Source organism: Mastomys coucha, unplaced genomic scaffold (genome assembly GCF_008632895.1).
Source record: "Mastomys coucha isolate ucsf_1 unplaced genomic scaffold, UCSF_Mcou_1 pScaffold23, whole genome shotgun sequence".
NCBI lineage: Eukaryota > Metazoa > Chordata > Mammalia > Rodentia > Muridae > Mastomys > Mastomys coucha.
The window spans coordinates 12,297,471-12,320,382 of record NW_022196906.1 but is presented as its reverse complement, the minus strand read 5'-3'; the positions used below and the strand labels follow the sequence as shown (position 1 = coordinate 12,320,382).

The 22,912-nt window shown below is 36.3% G+C and overlaps 1 protein-coding gene across 1 annotated transcript in view; it reads left to right on the top strand.

Moving 5' to 3' along the window:
• Muc16 (mucin 16, cell surface associated) overlaps positions 1–22,912 on the top strand; it is a 183,222-nt gene that overhangs the window by 132,572 nt on the left and 27,738 nt on the right. Inside the window, exons 54-69 of the mRNA XM_031344149.1 lie at positions 705–740; positions 1,992–2,057; positions 2,748–2,869; positions 2,967–3,025; positions 3,154–3,326; positions 4,624–4,659; positions 6,607–6,672; positions 7,608–7,729; positions 7,817–7,875; positions 8,003–8,175; positions 16,118–16,153; positions 17,543–17,608; positions 18,040–18,161; positions 18,248–18,306; positions 18,429–18,601; positions 20,579–20,614. Coding sequence (XP_031200009.1) covers positions 705–740; positions 1,992–2,057; positions 2,748–2,869; positions 2,967–3,025; positions 3,154–3,326; positions 4,624–4,659; positions 6,607–6,672; positions 7,608–7,729; positions 7,817–7,875; positions 8,003–8,175; positions 16,118–16,153; positions 17,543–17,608; positions 18,040–18,161; positions 18,248–18,306; positions 18,429–18,601; positions 20,579–20,614 — 1,404 coding nt within the window. The remainder of the gene's footprint in view (positions 1–704; positions 741–1,991; positions 2,058–2,747; positions 2,870–2,966; positions 3,026–3,153; positions 3,327–4,623; positions 4,660–6,606; positions 6,673–7,607; positions 7,730–7,816; positions 7,876–8,002; positions 8,176–16,117; positions 16,154–17,542; positions 17,609–18,039; positions 18,162–18,247; positions 18,307–18,428; positions 18,602–20,578; positions 20,615–22,912) is intronic.

Below are 22,912 nucleotides of genomic sequence, written 5' to 3'. Positions count from 1 at the left end.
AGGATGATATTCTCCAGATCCATCCATTTACCTAAGAATTTCATAAATTTATTGTTTTTAAGAGCTGAATATTACTCCATTGTATAGATGTACCACAATTTCTGTATCCACTCCTCTGTTGAGGGACACCTGGGTTGTTTCCAGGTTCTGGCTATTATAAGGCTGCTATGAACAAAACTTGAAAAATACTTGAGATCTAGCTTCTCAATTGCACTATTTAAATGCATCACTCTGTTGTTGTCCAGTCAACATTTACAAAAATCTACTATAAACAAGATCTTATCCCCAGCACCAGGAACATTTGAACCTTGTCCCAAAGTAAACTGCACTGCATATTGATTTGTTCATTAATATATGTTTTATTTGGAAATAGGGCACTACACATAGTAAGTGTTCAGTAAACAATAACTACATTAAGTAGATGGAAAACAAAGGGAACACAATGGTATGGATAACTGCATACATGTGGTGGGTATAAAAGCATAAACCTCTTATTGGACTCATGCTATTCAGTAATTTTTTAAGAGTGAGGTCTAATTGAAATAACAAGAAATTGTTCATATGACATATTACTCAGATTGTCACATAAGTACATACTCAGTAAGTATATACAAGGGATGTCAAACTGTGGTTCCCACATGGACCATGGCAAAATGTATGGGACCACTTTGCCCTTTCACTTACGTATGACTTTTGTTTCCTAGGCTACAATGAACCTGGTCCAGATGTACCTCCTACAAGTATGTGTCTGTATCACTAAGCATTTTGGTCAATGTATGTCTCCTTGTTCACACACACACAAAACATGCTTCAGAATAAACCAGACTCCCAAGAGAGGCTAAAGTATTAGTAGATGAATAATGTTGAATCCTTGGACTCCTTTTTAGACCTTCATATCTAGCACTATATTTCTGAATTGTTCACGCCCTTTAGATTAAATTAAGAAATTTAAACAAGAGTTAAAGGGCAGAAGTCAGATGTGACTGTGTTGTCTATCTCTCCCATTAACAAATGCTACTGTGACACCAGTAGGGACTTCATTCTTAGGTTCTAAATTATGATTACTACTTAAGTCATTTGAGATTTTTTAAAAATGCCTTTTTAAAATCAGTAACCTGTTCATATATCTTTCCAACTACCTACCCTTTCATTTTCTCTAGTCATTCCTCTTTTCTGATACATTTCCATTGACTCATCCATCCATTCATTCATCTACACATTTTATTGTTCATCCTCTTATAATCTTTTCATCCTTTCTGTTGTTTTCTATATCCAGACATCCACTTATCCATCCATTTCTCCTGGCCCTTATTTTTTAAATTTCATTTGCTCTATACATTTGCCCATCAACCCATACATTTTCACATTCATCTGTATACTTGCAAACACACAGAGAGACACACAGACATACACACACACACACATGCATACACCTGTTCACCTACCCATGTATTTGTCAATCCATTCTCCCATAAACTATACATCTTTTGTCCAAATATTGTTTGACACTCATTTCCCCTGTATTCCTTTTATTATACATCTATGTGCTTCTCCAGCCACCCTGTGAACAACCTAACCATCCATCTTCCTATCTGTATATTCATCCATCTTCTTTCCCATCACATGTTCACACCCTGCATCTGTCTAGTTATCTGCCTATGATCATGCTACTTCATTTACTTGCACTTCTTTCTTTCTGTTTTGCTTCACCTCTTCAGACTCTGATTTGATTCTTGTTGAATTCTGCTTTGATCTATCATTTATATTCTTCTTTACAATCACCTTTTTTAGATCTGCATTTACATTCATCTGTCTTCTTTGATAAGGCTCTTTCCTTTTACCACTCTCACTATTTTATTCATTTAATTTATAGCTTTTTCTTAATCTTCTGCTCACATGATTTTATTTTGTTGGTCTGACTTGAACCAATGCTGTTAGAGTTGCCATGTCAGAGAGCTCTGTCCATGCCTGACACTATGCCTTTTCCACAGCTCCAGAGCCAGCCACCACTATCTTGCCCTCCCCAACAACATCTCTGCAGCCAGAGTCCACCACAGGTATCTGAGAAACCCTTTTACTTTTACTTGATAAGAACCCTTTGTCCCACTACTCCAACAATTATCACATAAGAGCTAGGAAGCTTAAGATGTGAAAAGCCCAGTGTCAGGTACATCACTATAAGCACAAAGATCAGAGTATCAATTGAGTTAGATACCTGATATCATGCAGCCAGCATGCTTGTGAGGTAGACAGATGTTTACAATACAATGAAGGGGTTTGAGAGGGAGATTCACCTGGCATAATTGAGAGAAAGCATTAATGGAGAAAATTCCCCCTGTACTGCTATACACTGAGTGAGTAAGAATGAAGTGTGGATGGAAGGGAAATTAACTCGGCATTGACTACTGTCAGAAACAGTATGTGCATGCAGATAGTTGATTAGACATTAGTTTGTGTGAAGAATAAGGCTCATCATAGAAATGATAGTCAACAAAGGCTGAAGGTCATAAAAAAAAACAGATTTAAAGGAGTATCAGTGCTTAATTAAGAAGCTTCTGCTTAGCATAGGTAGACAAATCAGTGGGTAAAGTATCTGGCACACAAACATGAAGACCCAGCACCCATGTAAATGCTAGAAGGTAATAACAGACCATATCACAGAGCACATGATCTGCTCAGAACAATATTCCAATCTTGTCCCAAGTAAATACTCAGTTGTAGGAATGTACTCTCTTGTCATCCTCCAGTTATGTGGCACAAGCTGGAAACCTTCACAATCAACTTCACCATCTCCAATCTCCCATATTCAGTAGACATGATCAGTGGCTCAGCCATGTTCAACTCTACTGAGAATGTCCTACAACACCTGGTGAGAGCCTTATCCTGAGCCTACTTCCCTGCTGAAATTGAGTTCATCTTCATTCTCCATTGAAATGCTTAGTCTCTTTCTCCTTTTTCATCCATAGCTTGGACCCTTGTTCAAAAATGATTCCTTCAACTCAAGTTGCAGACTGACCTCCCTCAGGTGATTCCAATTTCATATAATTGACCAAGAATAATTATCTCTTCTTTTGATCTTCTACCACTTTTTCTTCCTTGTGATTTCCATCTACATTAGGACCTTTGTTGAATCTCTATACCTTTCCTTTTAAGGCCTGAGAAGAATGGAATGTTCACAGGTGTGGTTACCACCTGCACCTACCAGCATGATCCTGCACATCCTGGAATGGACACACAGGGTCTGTACTCAGAATTGAGCCATCTGAGCCATGGAGTCACCCAGCTGGGAAACTACACACTGGAGGAGCATAGCCTCTATGTGAATGGTGAGCATGGTCTGTGCTTTGCCATTTGGTGTCCTTAGACATCCTTTATTTTCTTTGTACACCCACATGTGGTCTTTGTGTAAGCCAACTTTTTTCACATTCTTGGTTTTGGTTCAAATTACTGAATAAGCACACACAAAAAACATAGCGGGTAAGATAGTCTATCACATTGTGGAAAATATCATGGAGGAGAGTGACCTATATGCTAGTCTTCAGCTCATTAACTAGTCATCCATCTGGAAATCTGGGACATAGGACAGTGCTGCCCAGAGTTAGGGGATATCATCTCTCATAGATTAATCCAATCTATGAATTCCCTCACCATCACCCTCAGAGTTTGTCTCTTTGGTTATACTAAATTATCAAATTGACCATTCATAGTAACCACTACAACTCATGAGGTGTGCACAATATCTTAGACCTTCAAAACTTCCTTTAACAAAGAACTTAAAGTACCAGGCATGAAAGAGGACAACATAAACTTAGGGGAAAGGATGTTTACAGCTGATCTGAGACTTGTTGTCCTAAATTTATATCCCATCTTTTTCTTTTGGCCATTGAAGGGACATATGTATGGCTTCCCTATTTAAAATTCACAATTTATGTGCCTAATTTTGTTGTCCAGTCAGGATTTACTAAGAATCTACTGAAAGACAGACCTTATTCCTGACACCATAAATTAAATAGTTTCATTTGCATCTTACCCAAATGTTACCTATAGTGAATCACAACATATTTTATTCAGTACAATAAGTCTTCAAATTTAAATGGATAAGACAAATAGCAAATAAAGTTACATAAATAATATATTTATTCCTCATATATACATATATATGTATGTGTGTATCTATCTATACACACATAAGCACAGATAGGTAGACAGACAGACAGGCAGGCAGACAGACAGGCAGGCAGACAGGCAGGCAGGCAGACAGACTGACAAACAGACAGACAGACAGACAGACAGACAGACAGACAGACAGACAGACAGACAGATATATAGATAGATTATATCTTGGAGATTCATAAACATGAATCTTAAGAGAGGCTCTTTCTGGGAACATTCTAGAGAGCTGGTAGGGAAGAGTTAGATCTGGAAGAAGTATCAGGAAGTTCTTCCTCATGATAATACCTAACTAAAATCCCAGAACATTAGTAGATACTTAATAAGTACTCAAAAAAAAAAAAAAAAAAAAAAAAAAAAAAAACTCTGTATATCCATTTCCCACATGGATGACAGCATGATGTATGAGATCATTCTGCACCTTGCACTTATGCTTGACTTTTGTTTTTTTAGGTTATCACATTCTTGGTCCAGACATACTTACTACAAGTAAGTATCAAATCATGCTAATTTGGCCTTGGTCCAACCTGTCCTCCTCATTTACAAAGGAAGCTTACCTAAACACAATCCAGTCTCCTATATGGAGGGAGTCAAGGTCTTAGTAACAGAAAGATGAGCCTTAGATTTCTGAGTCCCCCATATTGCTTCAGTTTGGAGAAAGAAAGTTGAATATGGTAATGTTATGTATAAAAGGTATCATACCAGATAGCAAATTTTTCTTTTATTTTTGAGATAATTACATTTTCCCTTCCCTTTCCTCCCTCTATAAATCTCCTTTGCTCTTGTTCAAATTCATGGCTTCTTTTTCATTAATTGATGTTATTTGAATATATGTTTATATATGTACATATTGATTCCTAAACATAACTTGCTCAGTCTTTATACTGTTACTTGTATCTGTATTTTCAGAACTGTTTTATACTGGATAAACAAATGGTATGCTCATCCCTGGGAAAGACTATTTCTCTTACTCTCATCATTTCTTTTGTCTATAGTCCTTTGTGTAGGATTGAGGCCTCATAGGATTTTCCTCATCCTCTGTGGCATGTCTATTTTTGTTGTCATGGTATAGCTCATGTCTATATAGTCATGTATGTGGATGTAGCTTCTGGCATTGATGGAATAGAAAGTCTCATATCACACTCCCTAATTATCTGACTCTTACAAACTTTCCCCTAACTCTTCTGCAATGTTTCTAGAGCCTAGGCTGTAGAAGTTGTCTTTTAGGTGTGTCCATTGTCATTAGTACTGAGCTTCACCACTGTACATTTTGATTGGTTGTGGTTTCCTGTAATGTTCTCTGTCTATTACAAAAAGAAGTTTCCTTGATGAGAAATGAGGACTGTAATTTAAGTATCAATTCTTTAGTTTATGTCCATTATAACCCAGCCTATTACAGTCTTAGGAGGGACTTCATTGTCAAGTTATTGACTATGATTGCTATATAGATTGTTTTACTAAAATATTACACTTTCATTCCATAACCCAATCACCTACCCTTTTATACAATCATTCTTCTATTTTTATAATTAATCCTATGACATCTAATTTGCAACCAATCTACTAATTTCCTGTTAAATCTGTTATTTAATTTTCATTTTTATTCTTCCTCTTTTTTGCGTGTGCTCACACTTTCCTCCTTCTCTCTGTGATCATGAATGCATCCACAATAATACTCTTTCCTTGTTCATTTGTCATTTACTTCATATATTCTTTAACCTATGTGTCCATACACTTAGCAACATAGGCACACATCCATCCACGCTCCTACCTGCCTACCATTTTAAAAATAGGTTAATCCATCTAAACACCCATTTATTATTCTCATATACATATATATATATATATGTATATATGTATATATATATATGTATATATATATGTATATGAGAATAATACCTATCTGTTTATTTTTAATTCATTTACCTGAATGTTGTGCTTTCTTTCCCTGAGTGTCTATCCAACAATTTACACACATATCCATGCATCTATCCCTACATCTACCTACCCACATATCCTGTCATTCTTCTCCATTCACCCATCCATCCATTTCATTCTGAATTTAATCTATTTAGCCATCTATGTACCCACTCACCCATTTATATACCCAATTCATATATAAGTGAATTATATCCATTCACTTATTTTTGCTGCTTCCCATTTCTAATATTATATTCACTTTGAAATATGTTTGGAGCATTTATCATCAATTTATCACTTCCTTTTCTGGCTTCAAAGTAATGACTACTCACAATCTCCATTGCCTTAAACAAATTTCATTCATAGATATAGTTATCCCTCCACTCACATAATCACTCTGACTTATAGACTACTTGTGAATTGTTTGTTGGTCTGGCTTGAACCACTACTATAAGATTTTCCCTTGACTCTATTGGGGCTCTGTCTATTTATTACTCATGGCTGCTTTTTCCACAGCTCCTGAGCCAAGCACCACCATCCTTCCTTTTACACTGACATCTGTGCAGCCAGAATCCACCACAGGTATTTGAAGAAGCCTTTTCCTATACTTTGTGAAGTGCTGCTCCATACTTCCACCATCTGACTTACATGAATCACAACCTAGGATACAAATATCGAGTGTCAGGATTATTGTTACAATCACAAAAGTTAGATCAGCATTTTAATCAAATGTCTGCCCTCATGCAGCTGCCAGCCTTCTGATATGAACAGACCTTGAAAATTTATTGAAGAATTCTTGTGAAGTAAGAGGCACCTGACCCAATAGAAGTGAATGTAGAGGCCTTATATAGGAAGCTCCATCTAAACTGAATCTCCTATGATAAATAGAAAGAATAGGTAAATTGTCATGATTTGGTGCCATGAAGGAAGACTCCATTATGGGCTCGGTGGCCATCAAGAGTAAGAAACTTGAGGAATTCACTTTCCTTGAAGCATAAAGCTCAACACTCAGTAATAACTCTCCATGTCAACCCCAGAACTAAGAGGACAATAATGTTAGACCCAGAATTGATAAGAAACTAAAATTAAATCATAAAAGAACACATTAAAAGAGTCTTGAATGCTAAATCAAAAAACATGAACTTGACCCTGAAACTCTAAATGGAGCCATAGATTATAAGAACACTGGTGATATCCTACAGGGTTTTTCATTTCAGAAGTAGTTTCCTGTCATTATCATACAAAAATCCATTTAGACAGGACACACAGTGAGTTATGTAGGCTAAAAGCCTGGATATTAGAAGATATAACCTAATGTGTTGTGTTGAAGGAGATAGCACATGTGAGGAACAGTCAGAAAAGGGAATTAGTGTGGCATGGAGAGACAATATTCAGCTCTGACATGGATGTGTACAATGACAGGTGGTGGTATACTGGGAGACATAACTTGATAAATATTAGAATCTAGTGTAGTATCTGTCAAACACTGTTATAGACATCTTTCTGTCGCCCTGTAGCTAAAGGGAACCATCTGAAGACCTTCACAATCAACTTTACCATCTCTGATCTTCCATATTCAGTAGACATGAATGATAGCTCAGCCATGTTTAACTCTACTGAGAGTGTCCTACAGCACCTGGTGAGACCCTCATTCTGAAAACTACTTGTGGGACAAATTTTATGTGCATCCTTCATCCAGCTTTTTCTCTTTCTCTTTTCTCCATAGCTTAGACCCTTGTTCCAGAATATCTCCTTCAACTCAAGCTGCAGACTAACCTCCCTAAGGTGAGGCCATTTCCTTGTAATTTTCCAGGAAGTATCATTTGTATTTTGATCTTTTTGCTGTTTACTCCTTCCTAGGGACACTTATCCACATTAGGATATCCCTAGAGTCTCTACATATCATTTTTAGGCCTGAGAAGAATCAAAGCTCAACTAGTGTGAACATAATTTGCTCCTACCAACATGACTCTGCACATCCTGGGCTGCACACACAGGAACTGTATTCAGAGCTGAGCCATCTGACCCATGGATTCACTCAACTGGGCAACTATACATTGGACAAAGATAGTCTCTATGTGAATGGTGAGCAGTCTCTGTTTTTCTCTGGGATGTCTTCAGTCCTTCTTAATTTTTCTACTCTTTCAAAGTCAGTGATCTCTTTCTAGACTTGTTGTATTCATATTCTTAGAGTCTTCTTTCAAAAATTTCAGAAGCACCCACAAATAGCATGTCAGGGAAGTGGATATAGCGGGTTACATTGTGTCCCAAGTCAGGAAGATTGATATAAATACAGGTCATCATCTTGCTTTCTATTTCTTTTTCTTTTTAATTTTTATTGATTTAAGTTTTATTGTATTATGATAAGAAAATATACAAAATTTCAATTTATCTCAATTTGTTAACATTTAAAAACATATTTTAGGTAAATAGAGTTATATCAAATTCTTCTTTCCCTTTTGTACCCCAACTCCTCCCAGAGATCCCCCTTTGATACCTGCAATAACTTTTTTTAAATTTTGTCATGATCTTTAAAATTTATAAAATATTGTAACAAAAAAATAAGTATTATAAAAGTTGTTTGATACAAATCAACAATCAATTGAACAGCCTTATATAGATGCTTGTCTACAACAATACTGGAAATACATACATTTTTCTCAATATAAATTTTAAATAACTTCAAACATATTAACTGTATATTTTAAAATAATACATCACTACTAGTTTTTATAAAATAAACATAAAATGAACACTACTAGCTTTTCAAAAAATGAACATAATTTTAAAATGAACAGATGAAGTCTTTTTGTTTGCTTGTTTTGATTTAGTAGAGCTTAAAATCTTGGCTCTTACTGTGGAACAAGCCCAAAATAAAAACATTGGAGTTCATTGTAGTATGGCTTACTTTAATGCCCCTCACATCACTAAAAGATTTTACCTCCATAGTAGCTAAGCTAGGAGTTGACAGATCTGCTGCACCAAGGAATAAATTGAAGGCATGATTTTTGGATTCAGATTTCCTGCTATGGTCAAAACTATTTGACTTGAGTGATTGTCTTCATTCTCAGCCCACAGAGAACAGGTTACATTCATTTAAGAAATGGTATGTGTATTAAGATGGTCTATCCATGAACTCATATACCAACTGTTTCAGTGAACAATGTTTTGCTTGGAGGGTGGCACAGACATTAGATGAGAGTAAGAATCTGGTTCATTGGCTGTGATGATTTTGAAAAGCATTCATCTCAGAGAAAGAGTAACTTATAAAGTCCTCTTCTTCAAACTTGATACAATAATTACAAGCATCAAGCAAAGCATTCAGTCTCACTCTTTGTTGTTCTCTTACAAGCCACCTCTCAGGTTAATTGTCTATATTTCTCTTGGCTGTATAAATAATTTTGAAATATGTAAGCTGTTCTTAAAACCATAGTGTAGTGTAAAAACATCAAATAAACAAACCTACTAATAGAGAGGGAGAGATAGGAGAAGCCTGATTCCAAGACCATTATGTGGTACACAGCAAGACACTGTCAGGTACAACAAGCAGAAAGTGTATATGGATTGTACAATATTGGGCCTATTTCTCCAATTACCAAATTAGAGAGACCACCAGATGATAGCCAATAAATTTCTAATTCCTTATACTTTTGAATGTCAATCGATCATATTAAGAAATATTAAGAAAAAGTAAGTGTTACTTCCTGTTATTTTTGTTGTTAGAGGTGGAATTATGTTTGTATGAGTTTGTTGAAAGATTATTTTCTTGCTTCTTCTATTGTGTAGTTTTGCTGCTTATGTTGGTTTTTTCCCTCTATTGTCCTTTGAATGGCTGAATTTATGGAAAGATATTGTGTAAATTTGGTTTTGTCATGGAATATCTTCATTTCTCCATTTATGGTAATCGAGAGTTTTGCTGGGTATAGTAGCCTGGGCTGACATTTGTGTTCTCTTAGGGTCTGTATAACATCTGCCCAAGATCTTGTACCTTTCATAGTCTCTGGTGAGAAGTCTGGAGTAATTCTGATAGGCCTGCTTTATATGTTACTTAACCTGATTCCCTTACTGCTTTTAACAATCTTTCTTTGTCTAGTGCATTTGGTATTTTGATTATTATATGATGGGTATAATTTCTTTTCTGGTCCAATCTATTTGGAGTTCTATGGACTTCTTGTATGTTCATGGGCATCTCTTTCTTTAGGTTAGAGAAGTTTTCTTCTATAATTTCATTGAAGATATTTACTTGGCCCTTTAAGTTGGGAGTCTTTTCTACCTGTGTTCTTCTGTAATTCTTTAAGGGAGTTATTTATGTCCTTCTTAAAGTCCTGTATCATCATCATGAGAAGTGATTTTATATCTGAATCTTGCTTTTTTGGTCTGACACTGTGTACAGGACTTGTTATGGTGGGAGAACTGGGTTTTGATGATGCCAAGTAACCTTGGTTTCTGTTCCTTATTTTCTTATGCTTGCCTCCCAACATCTGGTTATCTCTAGTGCTACCTGCCCTGGCTAAATCCGAATGGGGCCTGTCCTTCCTGTGATTCTAGTTGTGTCAGAACTCCTCAGAGTCAAGCTGTCTCTGTGATCCTGTGATTCTGGGAACCTCTGATCCTGGGCCTGTTAGATTGCCTTGGAGTAGAGCTTCCTCTGGGTATTATGGGACTCTGCAGAGTTTGCACCCAAGGTCTGCTCAAGGCATAGGCCCAGACAGACCAGAAGCAACCCATGCCTCTAGGCTGGTAGATTTCCTGCATGGCTGGGTCCGGCTGGTCCCAGTTACTTCCAGTGTTGGAACAGATGTTCTGCTTTCTATTTCTTTTACAGTTCAAGAACCATGTCGACAGGACAGAACTATCAGGAATTAGGGTGGAGCTATGTAGTGTATTTAAAACAATCTCCAAAACCCCATAAAAAATTCTTTTAGGTTTCTCTCCTTGGTGATTCATTGTCTTGTCTGGTCACAATCAGAATTCACCACTGTTTACCATGTTTACCCTCATTTTAACAGAGAAACTAAAACATGGGTAGGTAAAAGAATATGCCCAATCTAACATAAGTTTATCTGACTGTGAGTTCTAATGTTTCAAGTTTATATCTGGTCCTTTCACTTGGCTATTGTAAGGACTCAAGTAAGATTTTTCTAATAACGTACACATTTTAAATTCACTACTATATTGTTCACTCAGTTAGTTATGGTTCTATTGCTGTGATGAAATATCAATATCAAAAAGTAAGTTGGAGGGTGGGGAGGAAGGGCTTATTCAACTTACATGACCACAGCACTGTTCATCACTAAAGGAAGTCAGAACAAAAACTCCAAAATGGAAGGATCCTAAAAAAGAGGAGCTGATGCAGAGTCCATGGAGCAGTGCTATTTATTAGTTTGCTTTCTTTGGCTTGCTCAGCCTCTTATAGAACCAAGAGCAGGGATAGCACCACCCACAATAGACTGGGCCCTCTTTCACTTATCACTAAGTAAGAAAATGCCTTATAGCCAAATCTTATGTGCCAGGAGGCTGCCCAGGTCTGGATCCTCTCTGGAAAGTAGCTGAATGGGTGGGTGTTGGTGGTGTGAAAAGGGGCAAAACTTGTTTTTGTGCATGAAAAGGTTGCTTACTCTTAATATTTACTCTCTTTGACTCTTAGTTATACTGGTGCCAAAGTCAATGGCTTTGCTTAGCAGCAGCGGATTGGGTAAAAGATTTATTTCTTGTGGTCCCTTTCTGGCCAGACAGCTAGTAGTACTTCATTGGCCTATCTATATATATTCATACACTGACACTCTGGCCAGGCTTGGCCATTTGTCTCAGTCAATTCCACAAGTATTCATGCATGCTTATATACATATACATATACCTACATGTGTAAATATTAACAAAAAGACGTACACATATATACATTTGGATGGATGGATGGATGGATGGATGGATGGATGGATGGATGAATGGTGGATGGGGAAGACCCCCCCCCCCAAGCCATCATACCACACTGCACTATCTTTATTTCTTTTCTCTGGCCTTTTAATAGACAAAAATTCTTTGAAAATTACCTCACAGGTAAAATGTTATGCAAAATGGGAGTTACAAAAGGATGTTAATATTAAGTTCACAGCAGTGTTTCATTCTTTACAATCATTATAAGTTCTCATGGCCTTGCCTTGTCATACTGCATACCTGTGGCTTCATTCTTGGATCTGAATGTTTTTCCTCAAACACAAATTTGTCTGAAGCCTAAATTCTTTTTTAGTGTAATTTTGAAGGATCATTATATTTGTTATTATGCAGCCTTTACTTACTATTATGAGGAGTGGGCACATTCTATTCTTGATTCTAACTTTATTATATCTTTTTATTAAAACAACTAAAACCATCTCTTAAGACTTTCTTCCTTTACTGGTGGCACACACCTTTAATCTCAGTACTTGGGAGGCAGAGGCAGGTGGATTTCTCAGTTTGAGGCCAGCCTGATCTACAGAGTGAATTCCAGGACAGCCAGGGCTACACAAAGAAACACTGTCTCAGAAAAAAAGAAAAAAAAAAGACTTTCTTCCTAAGATCAAATCAAGAATTCTAGCCCAGGATCAGAGATGAGGAGGACACAATATCTGTCCCAACACCGGGAGTAACTGAGACCAGCAGGACCAGGCACACAGGAACTCTGCCAGCCGAGTGGCTCAGGTTTCTTCCAGTCTGAATGAGCTGGTGCCCTGAGCAGACCTTGTGTACAAGCTCTGCAGCCAGTCCCACAACACCCAGAGGAAGCTCCACTCCCAGGCACTCTAATACGCCTAGGATCAGAAGTGAGGAGGACACAACATCTGTCCCAACACCAGGAGTTACTGGCACCAGCAGGACTAAGGCACATAGGAAATCTGCCAGCCCAGTGACTCAGGTTGCTTCTGGTCTGTCTAGGCTGGCTGGTGCTCTGAGCACACCTTGGGTGCAAACTCTGCAGTCATTGCCAAAACACCCAGAGAAAGCTACACTCCCAGGTGCTCTAACAAGCCCAGGGTCACAGGATCCCAGAATCACAGGATCACAGAGAGAGCTTGACGCTGAGAACTTCTGACACAACTAGGATCACAGCAAGGACAGGCTCCAGTCAGATTTAGCAAGGGCACGTAGCACTAGAGATATCCAGATGATGCAGGGCAAGCATAAGAATATAAGCAACACAGACCAAGGTTACTTGTCATCATTAGAACCCAATACTCCCACCATTGCAACTCCTGGACATACCATCTCACTGGAAAGGCAAGATTCAGATATAAAATCACTTCTCATAATGATGGTACAGAACTTTAAGAAATACATAAATAGCACCCTCAAAGAAATACCGGAGAACACAAGGAAACAGCTAGAAGCCGTTCAAGAGGAATCCTTTAAAGAACTACAGGAAAACACAATCAAACAGGTGAAAGAAATGAGCAAAACCACCAAGAATATAAAAATGGAAATAGAAACAATAAAGAAATCAGAAAGAGAGACAACCCTGGAGGTAGAAAACCTAGGAAAGAAATCAGGAATCGTAGATGCAAGCATCACCAACAGAATACAAGAGATAGAAGAGAGAATCTCAGGGGTAGAAGATACCATAGAAAGCATTGACACAATAGTCAAAGAAAATGAAAAAAGCAAAAAGCTCCTAACCTCAAACATCCAGGAAATCCAGGATGCAATGAGAAGACCAAACCTAAGGATAATATAGAAGAGAGTGAAGACTCTCAAGGTAATGGGCCAGTTAATACCTTCAACAAAATTATAGAAGAAAATTTCCCTAACCTAAAAGAAGAGATGCCCATGAACATACAAGAAGCCTGCAGAACTCCAAATAGACTGGACCAGAAAATAAATGCCTCTTGTCACATAATAATAAAAACATCAAATGCACTAAACAAAGAAATAATTTTAAAAGCAGTAAGGGAAAAAGGTCAAGTAACATATAAAGGCAGGCTTATTAGAATTACACAAGACTTCTCACCAGAGACTATGAAAGATAGAAGATCCTGGGCAGATGTCGTACAGACCCTACAAGAACACAAATGCCAGCCCAGGCTACTATACCCAGCAAAACTCTCAATTACCTTAGATGGAGAAAACAAGATATTCCATGACAAAACAAAATTTACACAATATCTTTCCACAAATCCAGCCCTACAAAGGATAATAGATGGAAAACATCAACATAAGGAGCAAAACTACACCCTAGAAGAAACAAGAAAGTAATCTTTCAACAAATTCACACAAACCTAAATCCACTTCTTACAAGAAAAACAACAGGAAATAACAATTACTTTTTCTTAATATCTTAATATGAAAATTATTACTGATATATCCTAATTGATTGAAATCAAAAAATATGACGAATTAGAAATTTGTTGACTGTCATCCAATGGTCTCTCTAATTTGGTAATTGGAGAAATAGGGCCAATATTATACAATTCATATACACTTTCAGCTTGTTTGTTCATGACAGTGTCTTGCTGTGTACTACATAAAGGTATTGAGATCTTGCTTCTCCTATCTCAGCCTCTCTATTAGTAATATTGTTTATTTCATGTTTTTACGCTATACTATGGTTTACATATTTTAAAAGTATTTATATATGCAAAATAAATGTAGACAATTAAATTGGGAGGAAGTTTGTAAGAGAACAACAAAGAGTAAGACCAAATGCTTTGCTTGACATTTGTAACTCTTGTGTCAAGTTATCACAGTAAGAGCCAAGATTTTAAGCTCTACTACATACAAAACAAACAAACAAACAAACAAACAAAAACACTTTATATATTTATGTTCATTTAAGAAAATATTAGTAGTGATGTATTATTTTGAAATATACAGTTAATATTTTTGGAGTTATTTAAAATTTATATTGAGAAAAACGTATGTATTTTCAGTATTGCCATAGACAAGCATCTACATAAGACTGTTAAATTGATTGCTGTTTTATATCAAACAACTTTTATAATACTCATTTTTATTGTTATAATATTTTATAAAATTTAAAGAATATGACAAAAAAAGATATTGAAGGTATTGAAGGGGGTCTCTGGGAGGAGTTGGGGTACAAAAGGAAAACAAGAATGATTTAATTCTATTTACTTAAAATATGTTTTTAAATGTTAACAAATTCAGATAAATTGAAATCATGTAACTTTTCTCATAATGCAATAAAACTTAAAAAAGGAATTCTATAAAACCATTAATTCTTCTATACAATATTAATTCATGAAAGTTCATCTTTATGTTAATCTGTAGGAAATATTATCAATGTGGGGGTTGCTAATGCCCAGGGATTATTACATTAATTTAATAATGACAGGAAAAGCATATCAGCAGCAATAACCATTCCTGAAATGAAGTCTCTTTGGGACTTTGCTTCCCAGAGCTCACCCACTGCACACCATGCAAAAGCAGTCACCTCCAAGAAGGCCACCTGCTAGACTTAGCCTATCCTAGGTTGATTCTGCCACTTACAGAAGCATTTTTTCAATCGTGGTTCCCTCCTTTCAGACAATTCTAGTTTGTGTGTCAAATTGACGTAAGACCAGCCAGCATAGTTAACATTTTACAAATATTCATTTTAATACAGACATGGTTGACATAAGAACAAATAAGTTATTTGGACACTTTGTCCCAGTTTAAGCATGGAATGCTTAGTTCAGCTCTTTATTCTTCAAATGACAATGCAGTATGATACATACTAACTTCACATGTGTGAAATGAATATATAGAGAATGGAAAAGATGTTTGTTGAAATGGATACATATAAATATGGTGGAAGTGATGTGTGGAAATAAGGCATATACACTCACTGGGGGGGGAGCACATAATGGGAATTAGATTCATTTGAAACACCAGGAAATGCTTCCTAATGTCAGGTAAGTCAGACCATATGATATCAGTAGATATTCAGTCCTTACACAACTGATACACATCAACATGCTTCCACATGGACTAATGCAAAGTGTTATACATCACAATTCCCTTATGTGGTTTGTTGTTGTTGTTTTTGTTTTTCTAGGTTACAGTGAAACTGGTACAGAAGAACCAACCACAAGTATGTATCAGTTTAGCCTGTCCTAGGTCTTGGTCCATGTTTTTCTCTTCATTTTTAAAGGAGGCTTGTCCTAAACATAGCCAGTCCTCTGAGAGGGCCAAGGTCTCAGTGGAAGGAAGATGCAGAAATGTTGGCAGAAGTGTTGGCTTACTTTTGGAAAAATCTCTAGTGTTGCATTTCTGAATTTTTTTCAATCCTCTGAATCAATAGAAAAAATTTGAAATTTCCTATGGAATTATTAAGATAAATTAATGCAGAGACTGCAGTTTATGTCACCAAAACCAAATGCTATTATAAATGTAGTAGAGGCTTTATTGTTAAGTAGAAAATTCTGATGGCTACTAAGTATTTTGATAAAAATGGTCCACTCATTCAGTATCCTACTCCTCTGTCTTTGCAGTTTTTCATTCTTTAATTTACTAGTTACTCTCCCTCCAGAACCACATTTTTAGTCATCTACTCATCTAACCAATTATCCATTCTCCTTTTCATTCTACTATATGTCTTTATTTTTTCTTTCACTCCCTTTCTACTCACCCTCTTAGCCCTTTGTCCATCTGGAACTCATCTACCCATTCACACTTCTGTACTTCTCCCCATCTACTAGGTTGTTCTTTGTATCTTTGATATTTCCCACTTACACACACACACACACACACACACACACACACACACACACATGCATACACATAAATCACTCAATCCTACCCAGTATCTGTTATCTCCCCTAGATACTTGTCTATCCACCATATACAAACCTACTGTACACCCACTCACCATAAGTATATATGTGTGTGTGTGTGTGTGTGTGTGTGTGTGTGTGTATACATGTATATATAAATTCACACATATAGTATGAATTCATCCAACCATTTACCTACCTACATTCAATTATCTATTGATCTGTTTAGCATCCATTTCCTTTCTCTCTCTCTCATTTGTTTGTGTATCTACCTAACTATATGTGCATATATCCAACCATTCATCACTTATGATGATTGAACCATTCAATCATCAACCCATTTACCATCCGTCCCATTAACCAATATCCAGCCACCTATTCATCTACCTATTCATTCAAATACTTACCCTAAAACTCATCTATTCATTTGTGCACTCACCCTACCATTCATCATGTTCATTTCATGTGTCCCCCTTCTTTTCTTCCTCCTACTTCTTAAATTATGAGTTGACATTTCACCTATCCATTCTCATTATCTGAGTTCGTTCCACTAATAGAATTTTCAACACTACCATCAGCCATTTTGATTTTTAATTTCTTTTGTTTATTATCTACCTACAAAAGTTTTTTTAATACCTTGGACTACTGCTGCATGTGCATCTCTAACTACATGGGTATTTGTTCATCCCTGGTATTCCTTTCTACAGATCCTGAAACAGCCTCTATTATGCTGCCTTCTCCAACAATACATGTGCAAACAGAATCCACAACAGGTATGAGAGGACCTATTTATGTCATTATAAGATCCTCTGTCTCATAACTTCAACACCTGATGTCTGTATGAGATCTACACAGAAGTTTATGATGAACTTAGTGCCATATCCATCATTACAGACACAATGATTATAGTAGCAATTCAAACAGTTGCCCAGCCTCATACAGCTACAAGGATTGCAAGATCAATAGACCATACAAGTCTCATGAGATATACTATATAGCATGATGGATAGTGTGGTTAAGAAAAGATATGAGGAATTACTCACAAAGAGTGTTAAGAACATTCAGAAAGGTAAATGGGTAAGGCATGGAGATGAAATATTAATGTGTCTTGGGTGAGTACATTCATATGTGCTAAGACACAAGGATGGGATCCTAGTGTGATCCCAGATAAACCGTTAATGATACCTCCTCTTATCTCTTTCAGCTGTTGGTCACCACTTGAAGACTGTGATTGTCAGCTTCACCATTTCCAATCTTGCATATTCAGCACATATGAACAATGGCTCATCTGTGTTCAACTCCACTGAGACTGTTCTGAAGCACCTGGTAAGACCTTCATTCCAGCAGCTTCTGTTTGATAACACCATCTATCCACTCTATCCAAATTTTATTTCCCTTATTTTCCTTCTCAGCTTGAACCCTTGCTCCAGAATGGTTCTTTGAACTCCAGTTGCAGACTGGGTTCCCTGAGGTGAGTCCACTTTCTGTCCATTTTCCAAGAATCTATTATTGTAGCCCTCTGCTTGTTCCTTCTTATTGTTGGTTCTTATTTACATTGCAACCTTTCTAAAGTCTATAGTCTTCTCATTTTAGGCCTGAAAAAAATGGAACAGCTACTGCTGTAGAAGCCATCTGTACCTATTACCATGATGCTTCAAATTCTGGGATTGACACCCAGAGATTGTACTCAGAGCTGAGCCATCTTACTTATGGAATCAGCCAACTAGGCAACTATACACTGGACAAAGATAGTCTACATGTCAATGGTGAGCATGATCTCTGGGATGTCCCTATGGGATCCTTTATTTTTTTCTAAATCTATCAGTATTATTGATAGTACTATCTAGAACAGTTGACTCTATGTTCTTAGCACCTTGTTTCAAGAATTCAAGAAGACCAACCTAATAGCTTGGTTAGGAGGTACGCCATATTGTGTACAAAGTCAGCAAAAAGAGGGATATTAATACATTTGCTGAGCTTTAAGCCTACTTCTTTTTTTTTTTTTTTTTTTTTTTTTTTTTTTTTTTTTTTTTTTTTCGAGACAAGGTTTCTCTGTATAGCCCTGGCTGTCCTGGAACTCACTCTGGAGACCAGGCTGGCCTCAAACTCAGAAATCCACCTGCCTCTGCCTCCCAAGTGTTGGGATTAAAGGCTTGCGCCACCACCGCCCGGCTAAGCCTACTTCTTGATGAATGTAGGAATATATCCCAATGTTTATGATAGTCACATTTATTTAAACTTGGTTTTTGTACCCTAATAACCAGATATATAAACTCACTTGCAGATATATCCAGACAATTGTCAGTTTGCTTGATGAATGTAGGTCCTGTCAATTACCAAGCCATTTTAACAATAATAGCCTATGCAGTAAGCAAGGAGATATCATGTATCTGAATTTTACTCTGAATTTTACTCTGAATTTAAAAAAGTGAAGCAGACCTGAAAAAGGACTTGCATGTTCCTACACTGAGTTTCCACTGATCTAAATAGTGACACACTGCTTTTCATTTTTCTCCATTAAGTAATTAATTAATTTACTTTATATTCCAATCAGTGCTTTCTCTCATCCCTCTCCTCCCAGTTCTTCCCTCTTACCTTACCTCTTTCATCATCCCCTCTCCCTTTCATCTCAGAGAAGTTAAGGCCTCCCATGGACATCAACTCCATGCTGCTTTTTATATCTGATCTGTTTCACTTACAATGATTTGTGTACAATTTACATCCTCTATTTTATACTCAACATTTACATAAATCATACATTATGCCTAATGCAAAGAAAAAATAACTTTCATCTGTACCTTTTCCTAATATGAACTACAGTGGTACTATGGGAAATATTAAAAATGAATTCACCCCTCAAACTCTCTTTCCCACCAGACCACATTCTAGTGCTGATACCATCCAGCCACAACACTATGTACTGGTGGGCTCTTGCTATTTTCTCCTAGCTAGCAGCATCATCTCGCTCACATGCAATGCTTTACACACCCCCACAATCATTCATCTAGTGCCTAGTACCTGGTAAAGCATGACTCTTAAGGCTTATCTAATCAGGTTTAAACAATCATAAGATCACAATTTACAAGATGCCAATACAATAATTTCAGAGCTCAATGATAAAGACAATGTTTTATTCCAATTATCCTAACCTTGTAAAAACCTTAATTTGGTTGTTATAACCACACAGGGTATGAATCATCATCTTCCTCTGCCTCCATGATGAAGATCTCTGCCCCTTCCTGCTCTCTCCTTTTTCCTTCATCAACTTTTAGCTCCACCTCTCTATTCCTGTCCAATCACAGGCCTGTCACTGCCATAACATGACTAGACAGAGAAAATGCTGCAACGCAGTGGAGAACAAACTTTTTCATATTTTTACCTTTGTTTGTCTGTGCTATATACTTCAAATTAAAATGGAATACTAAACATAATAAAGTCTCAATAAGTATTTTCTGGATGAATATGTAATAGTAGAAAAGAAGGGAAATGACAGTGTATATTGATGTGTATTATTTAGAAGTAAGGTATGAAAATGTTTTGTAACAACCTATTTAAGATATAGAAAGAGATGGGTATAGTTGAAATGCCAGAAAAGTCTTCTCTAGGATGATTTAAGTAAGATCTTATAGCATGAATAAATGTTCAGTAATATTTAGAAGGGTGGTATACTGCTAAGTGGAACAAAGTAGGCTATATCCTTTCCTTTTTGTTCACCTTCCGCTTACATGTCTTTTATTTTCTAGGTTATAATGAATCTCATCCAGAAGAACCTCCTACAAGTATGTATCAACATAGCCCAACATGGGTGCATACTTTTCTCCTCATTTCTAAAGGAAAATTGCCCCAAACGCAAGCCAAACTTTTCATAGAGGACAAGGTCTCAAGGAAAGCCACTAGTCTCCTTTTGAAACTAAAGCTCTCATGTTAGACTTCTGAAATTTCCAAACTCTTCTTGGTTAGATAAGTATATTTGCAAAAGTGTACCCTACATAATTATGGAGCTTAGTTTAGATAGTAACTGTAATTTATGTCTCCTAAAACAATGTGCCAACATCAGAGGATATATTATCAAGATGAAAATTCTAATGGCTATTTAAATGTTTTGACTAAAATTACCTGCTCTCTCTCTGATTTTTCTTTTTTTCTTAAATTTTTTTATTATTTAAATGCATTTTATACATAAAACATATTAATAATATTGAGTATTTTGAGACTCAAATAGTACATAAAAAACTGTTCAACCTTTATATTCATATCATTTTATACCCTAAAAATATCATTAATGAACATTCAATACTATCCCTAGCTGAGGATCCTATATATAATGTTGAATATTAAATTGTTTGAAAGCATACAAGATATTCTTTGGAGCATAAGCATGGTAAAAGAGCATAAAATATTAAAAATGAATCATTAAGAAATATATTCAAAATCCCTTATATGATATCACCTGATATAGTGAGAGTATTTAAAATGCATTATATATCTGTGTACATTATCTAACAATAACTTTACTTGAAAAGATATCATTGTTTCTAGGAGAGAAATGATTTTATCAGTAAGTATATTTTAAAATTTTCAAAGTAGCTAAAAGTTCGAACTTAAAACATTAAGAAAATGTTAATTTCAAGCACAGTGAGAAAAATTATCAAAAATATTTCCATGATGTTTGTAAAACACGATTTTAATATTTTCAACTGTTAGTATTCAACTAACAGAATAATTACTTTAAGATATATTTCATTGTTGTGTCTCCCTTTTCACTTCTCATTTTATTAATTTGGATACTGTCTCTGAACCCTCTGGTTAGTCTGGCTAAAGGTTTATCTATCTTCTTGATTTTCTCAAAGAAACAGCTCCTGGCTGGGCAGTGGTGGTTCATGCTTTTAATCCCAGCACTTGAGAGACAGAGGCAGGTGGATTGAGGTCAGACTGGTCTACAAAGTGAGTTCCAGGACAGCCAGGGCTATACAGGGAAACCCTGTCTCAAAAACCAAAAAAAGAAAAAGAAGAAAAAAAAAAAACAGCTCCTGGTTTTGTTGATTCTTTGCATAGGTCTTTTTGTTTCTACTTGGTTGATTTCAGCCCTGAGTTTGATTATTTCCTACTATTTACTCTTTTTCAGTGTATTTGCTTCTTTTTGTAGAACTTTCAGATGTGCTGTCAAGCTGTTAATAGAGGGCGTTCTCCTCACGTTCATTTTGGAGGCACTTAGAGCTACGAGTTTTCCTCTTACTGCTGCTTTTATTGTGTTCCATAAGTTTGGTATGATATGTCATCATTTTCATTAAATTCTAAAAAAGCCTTTAATTTTTCTTTATATCTTCCTTGACCAAGCTATCATTGAGTAGAGCATTGTTCAGCTTCCATGTATATGTGTGCTTTCGGTTGTTTTTGTTGGTATTTTAGAACAGCCTTAGTCTGTGGTGATCTGACAGGGTGTATGGGGTTATTTCAATCTTCTTGTATGTGTTGAGGCCTGTTTTGTGACCAATTATATGGTCTGTTTTGGAGACGGTACTGTGAGGTGCTGAGAAGAAGTATATACTTTTGCTTAGGATAGTGTTCTATAGATCTATTAGATCCATTTGGTTCATAACTTCTGTTAGTTTCACTATGTCTCTGTTTAGTTTGTGTTTCCATGATCTGTCCATTGGTGAGAGTGGGGTGTTGAAGTCTCCCACTATTATTTTGTGGGGTGCAATGTGTGCTTTGAGCTTTAGTAAAGTTTCTTTTATGAATGTGAGTGTCCTTGCATTTGGAGCATAGATGTTAAGAACTGAGATTTCATCTTGATAGAGTTTTCCTTTGACCAGTATGAAGTGTCCTTCCTCATCTTTTTTGATAACTTTTCTTTGAGTTTTTTGTTTTGTTGAGAGTTGATTTTATTCAGTATTATAATGGCTACTCGAGCTTGTTTCTTGGGATCATTTGCTTGGAAAATTGTTATCCAACCTTTTATTCTGAGGTACTGTCTGTCTTTATCACTGAGGTGGGTTTCCTGTATGCAGCAAAATGTTGGGTCCTGTTTATGTAACCAATCTGTTAGTCTATGTCTTTTTTTTTTTTTTTTTTTT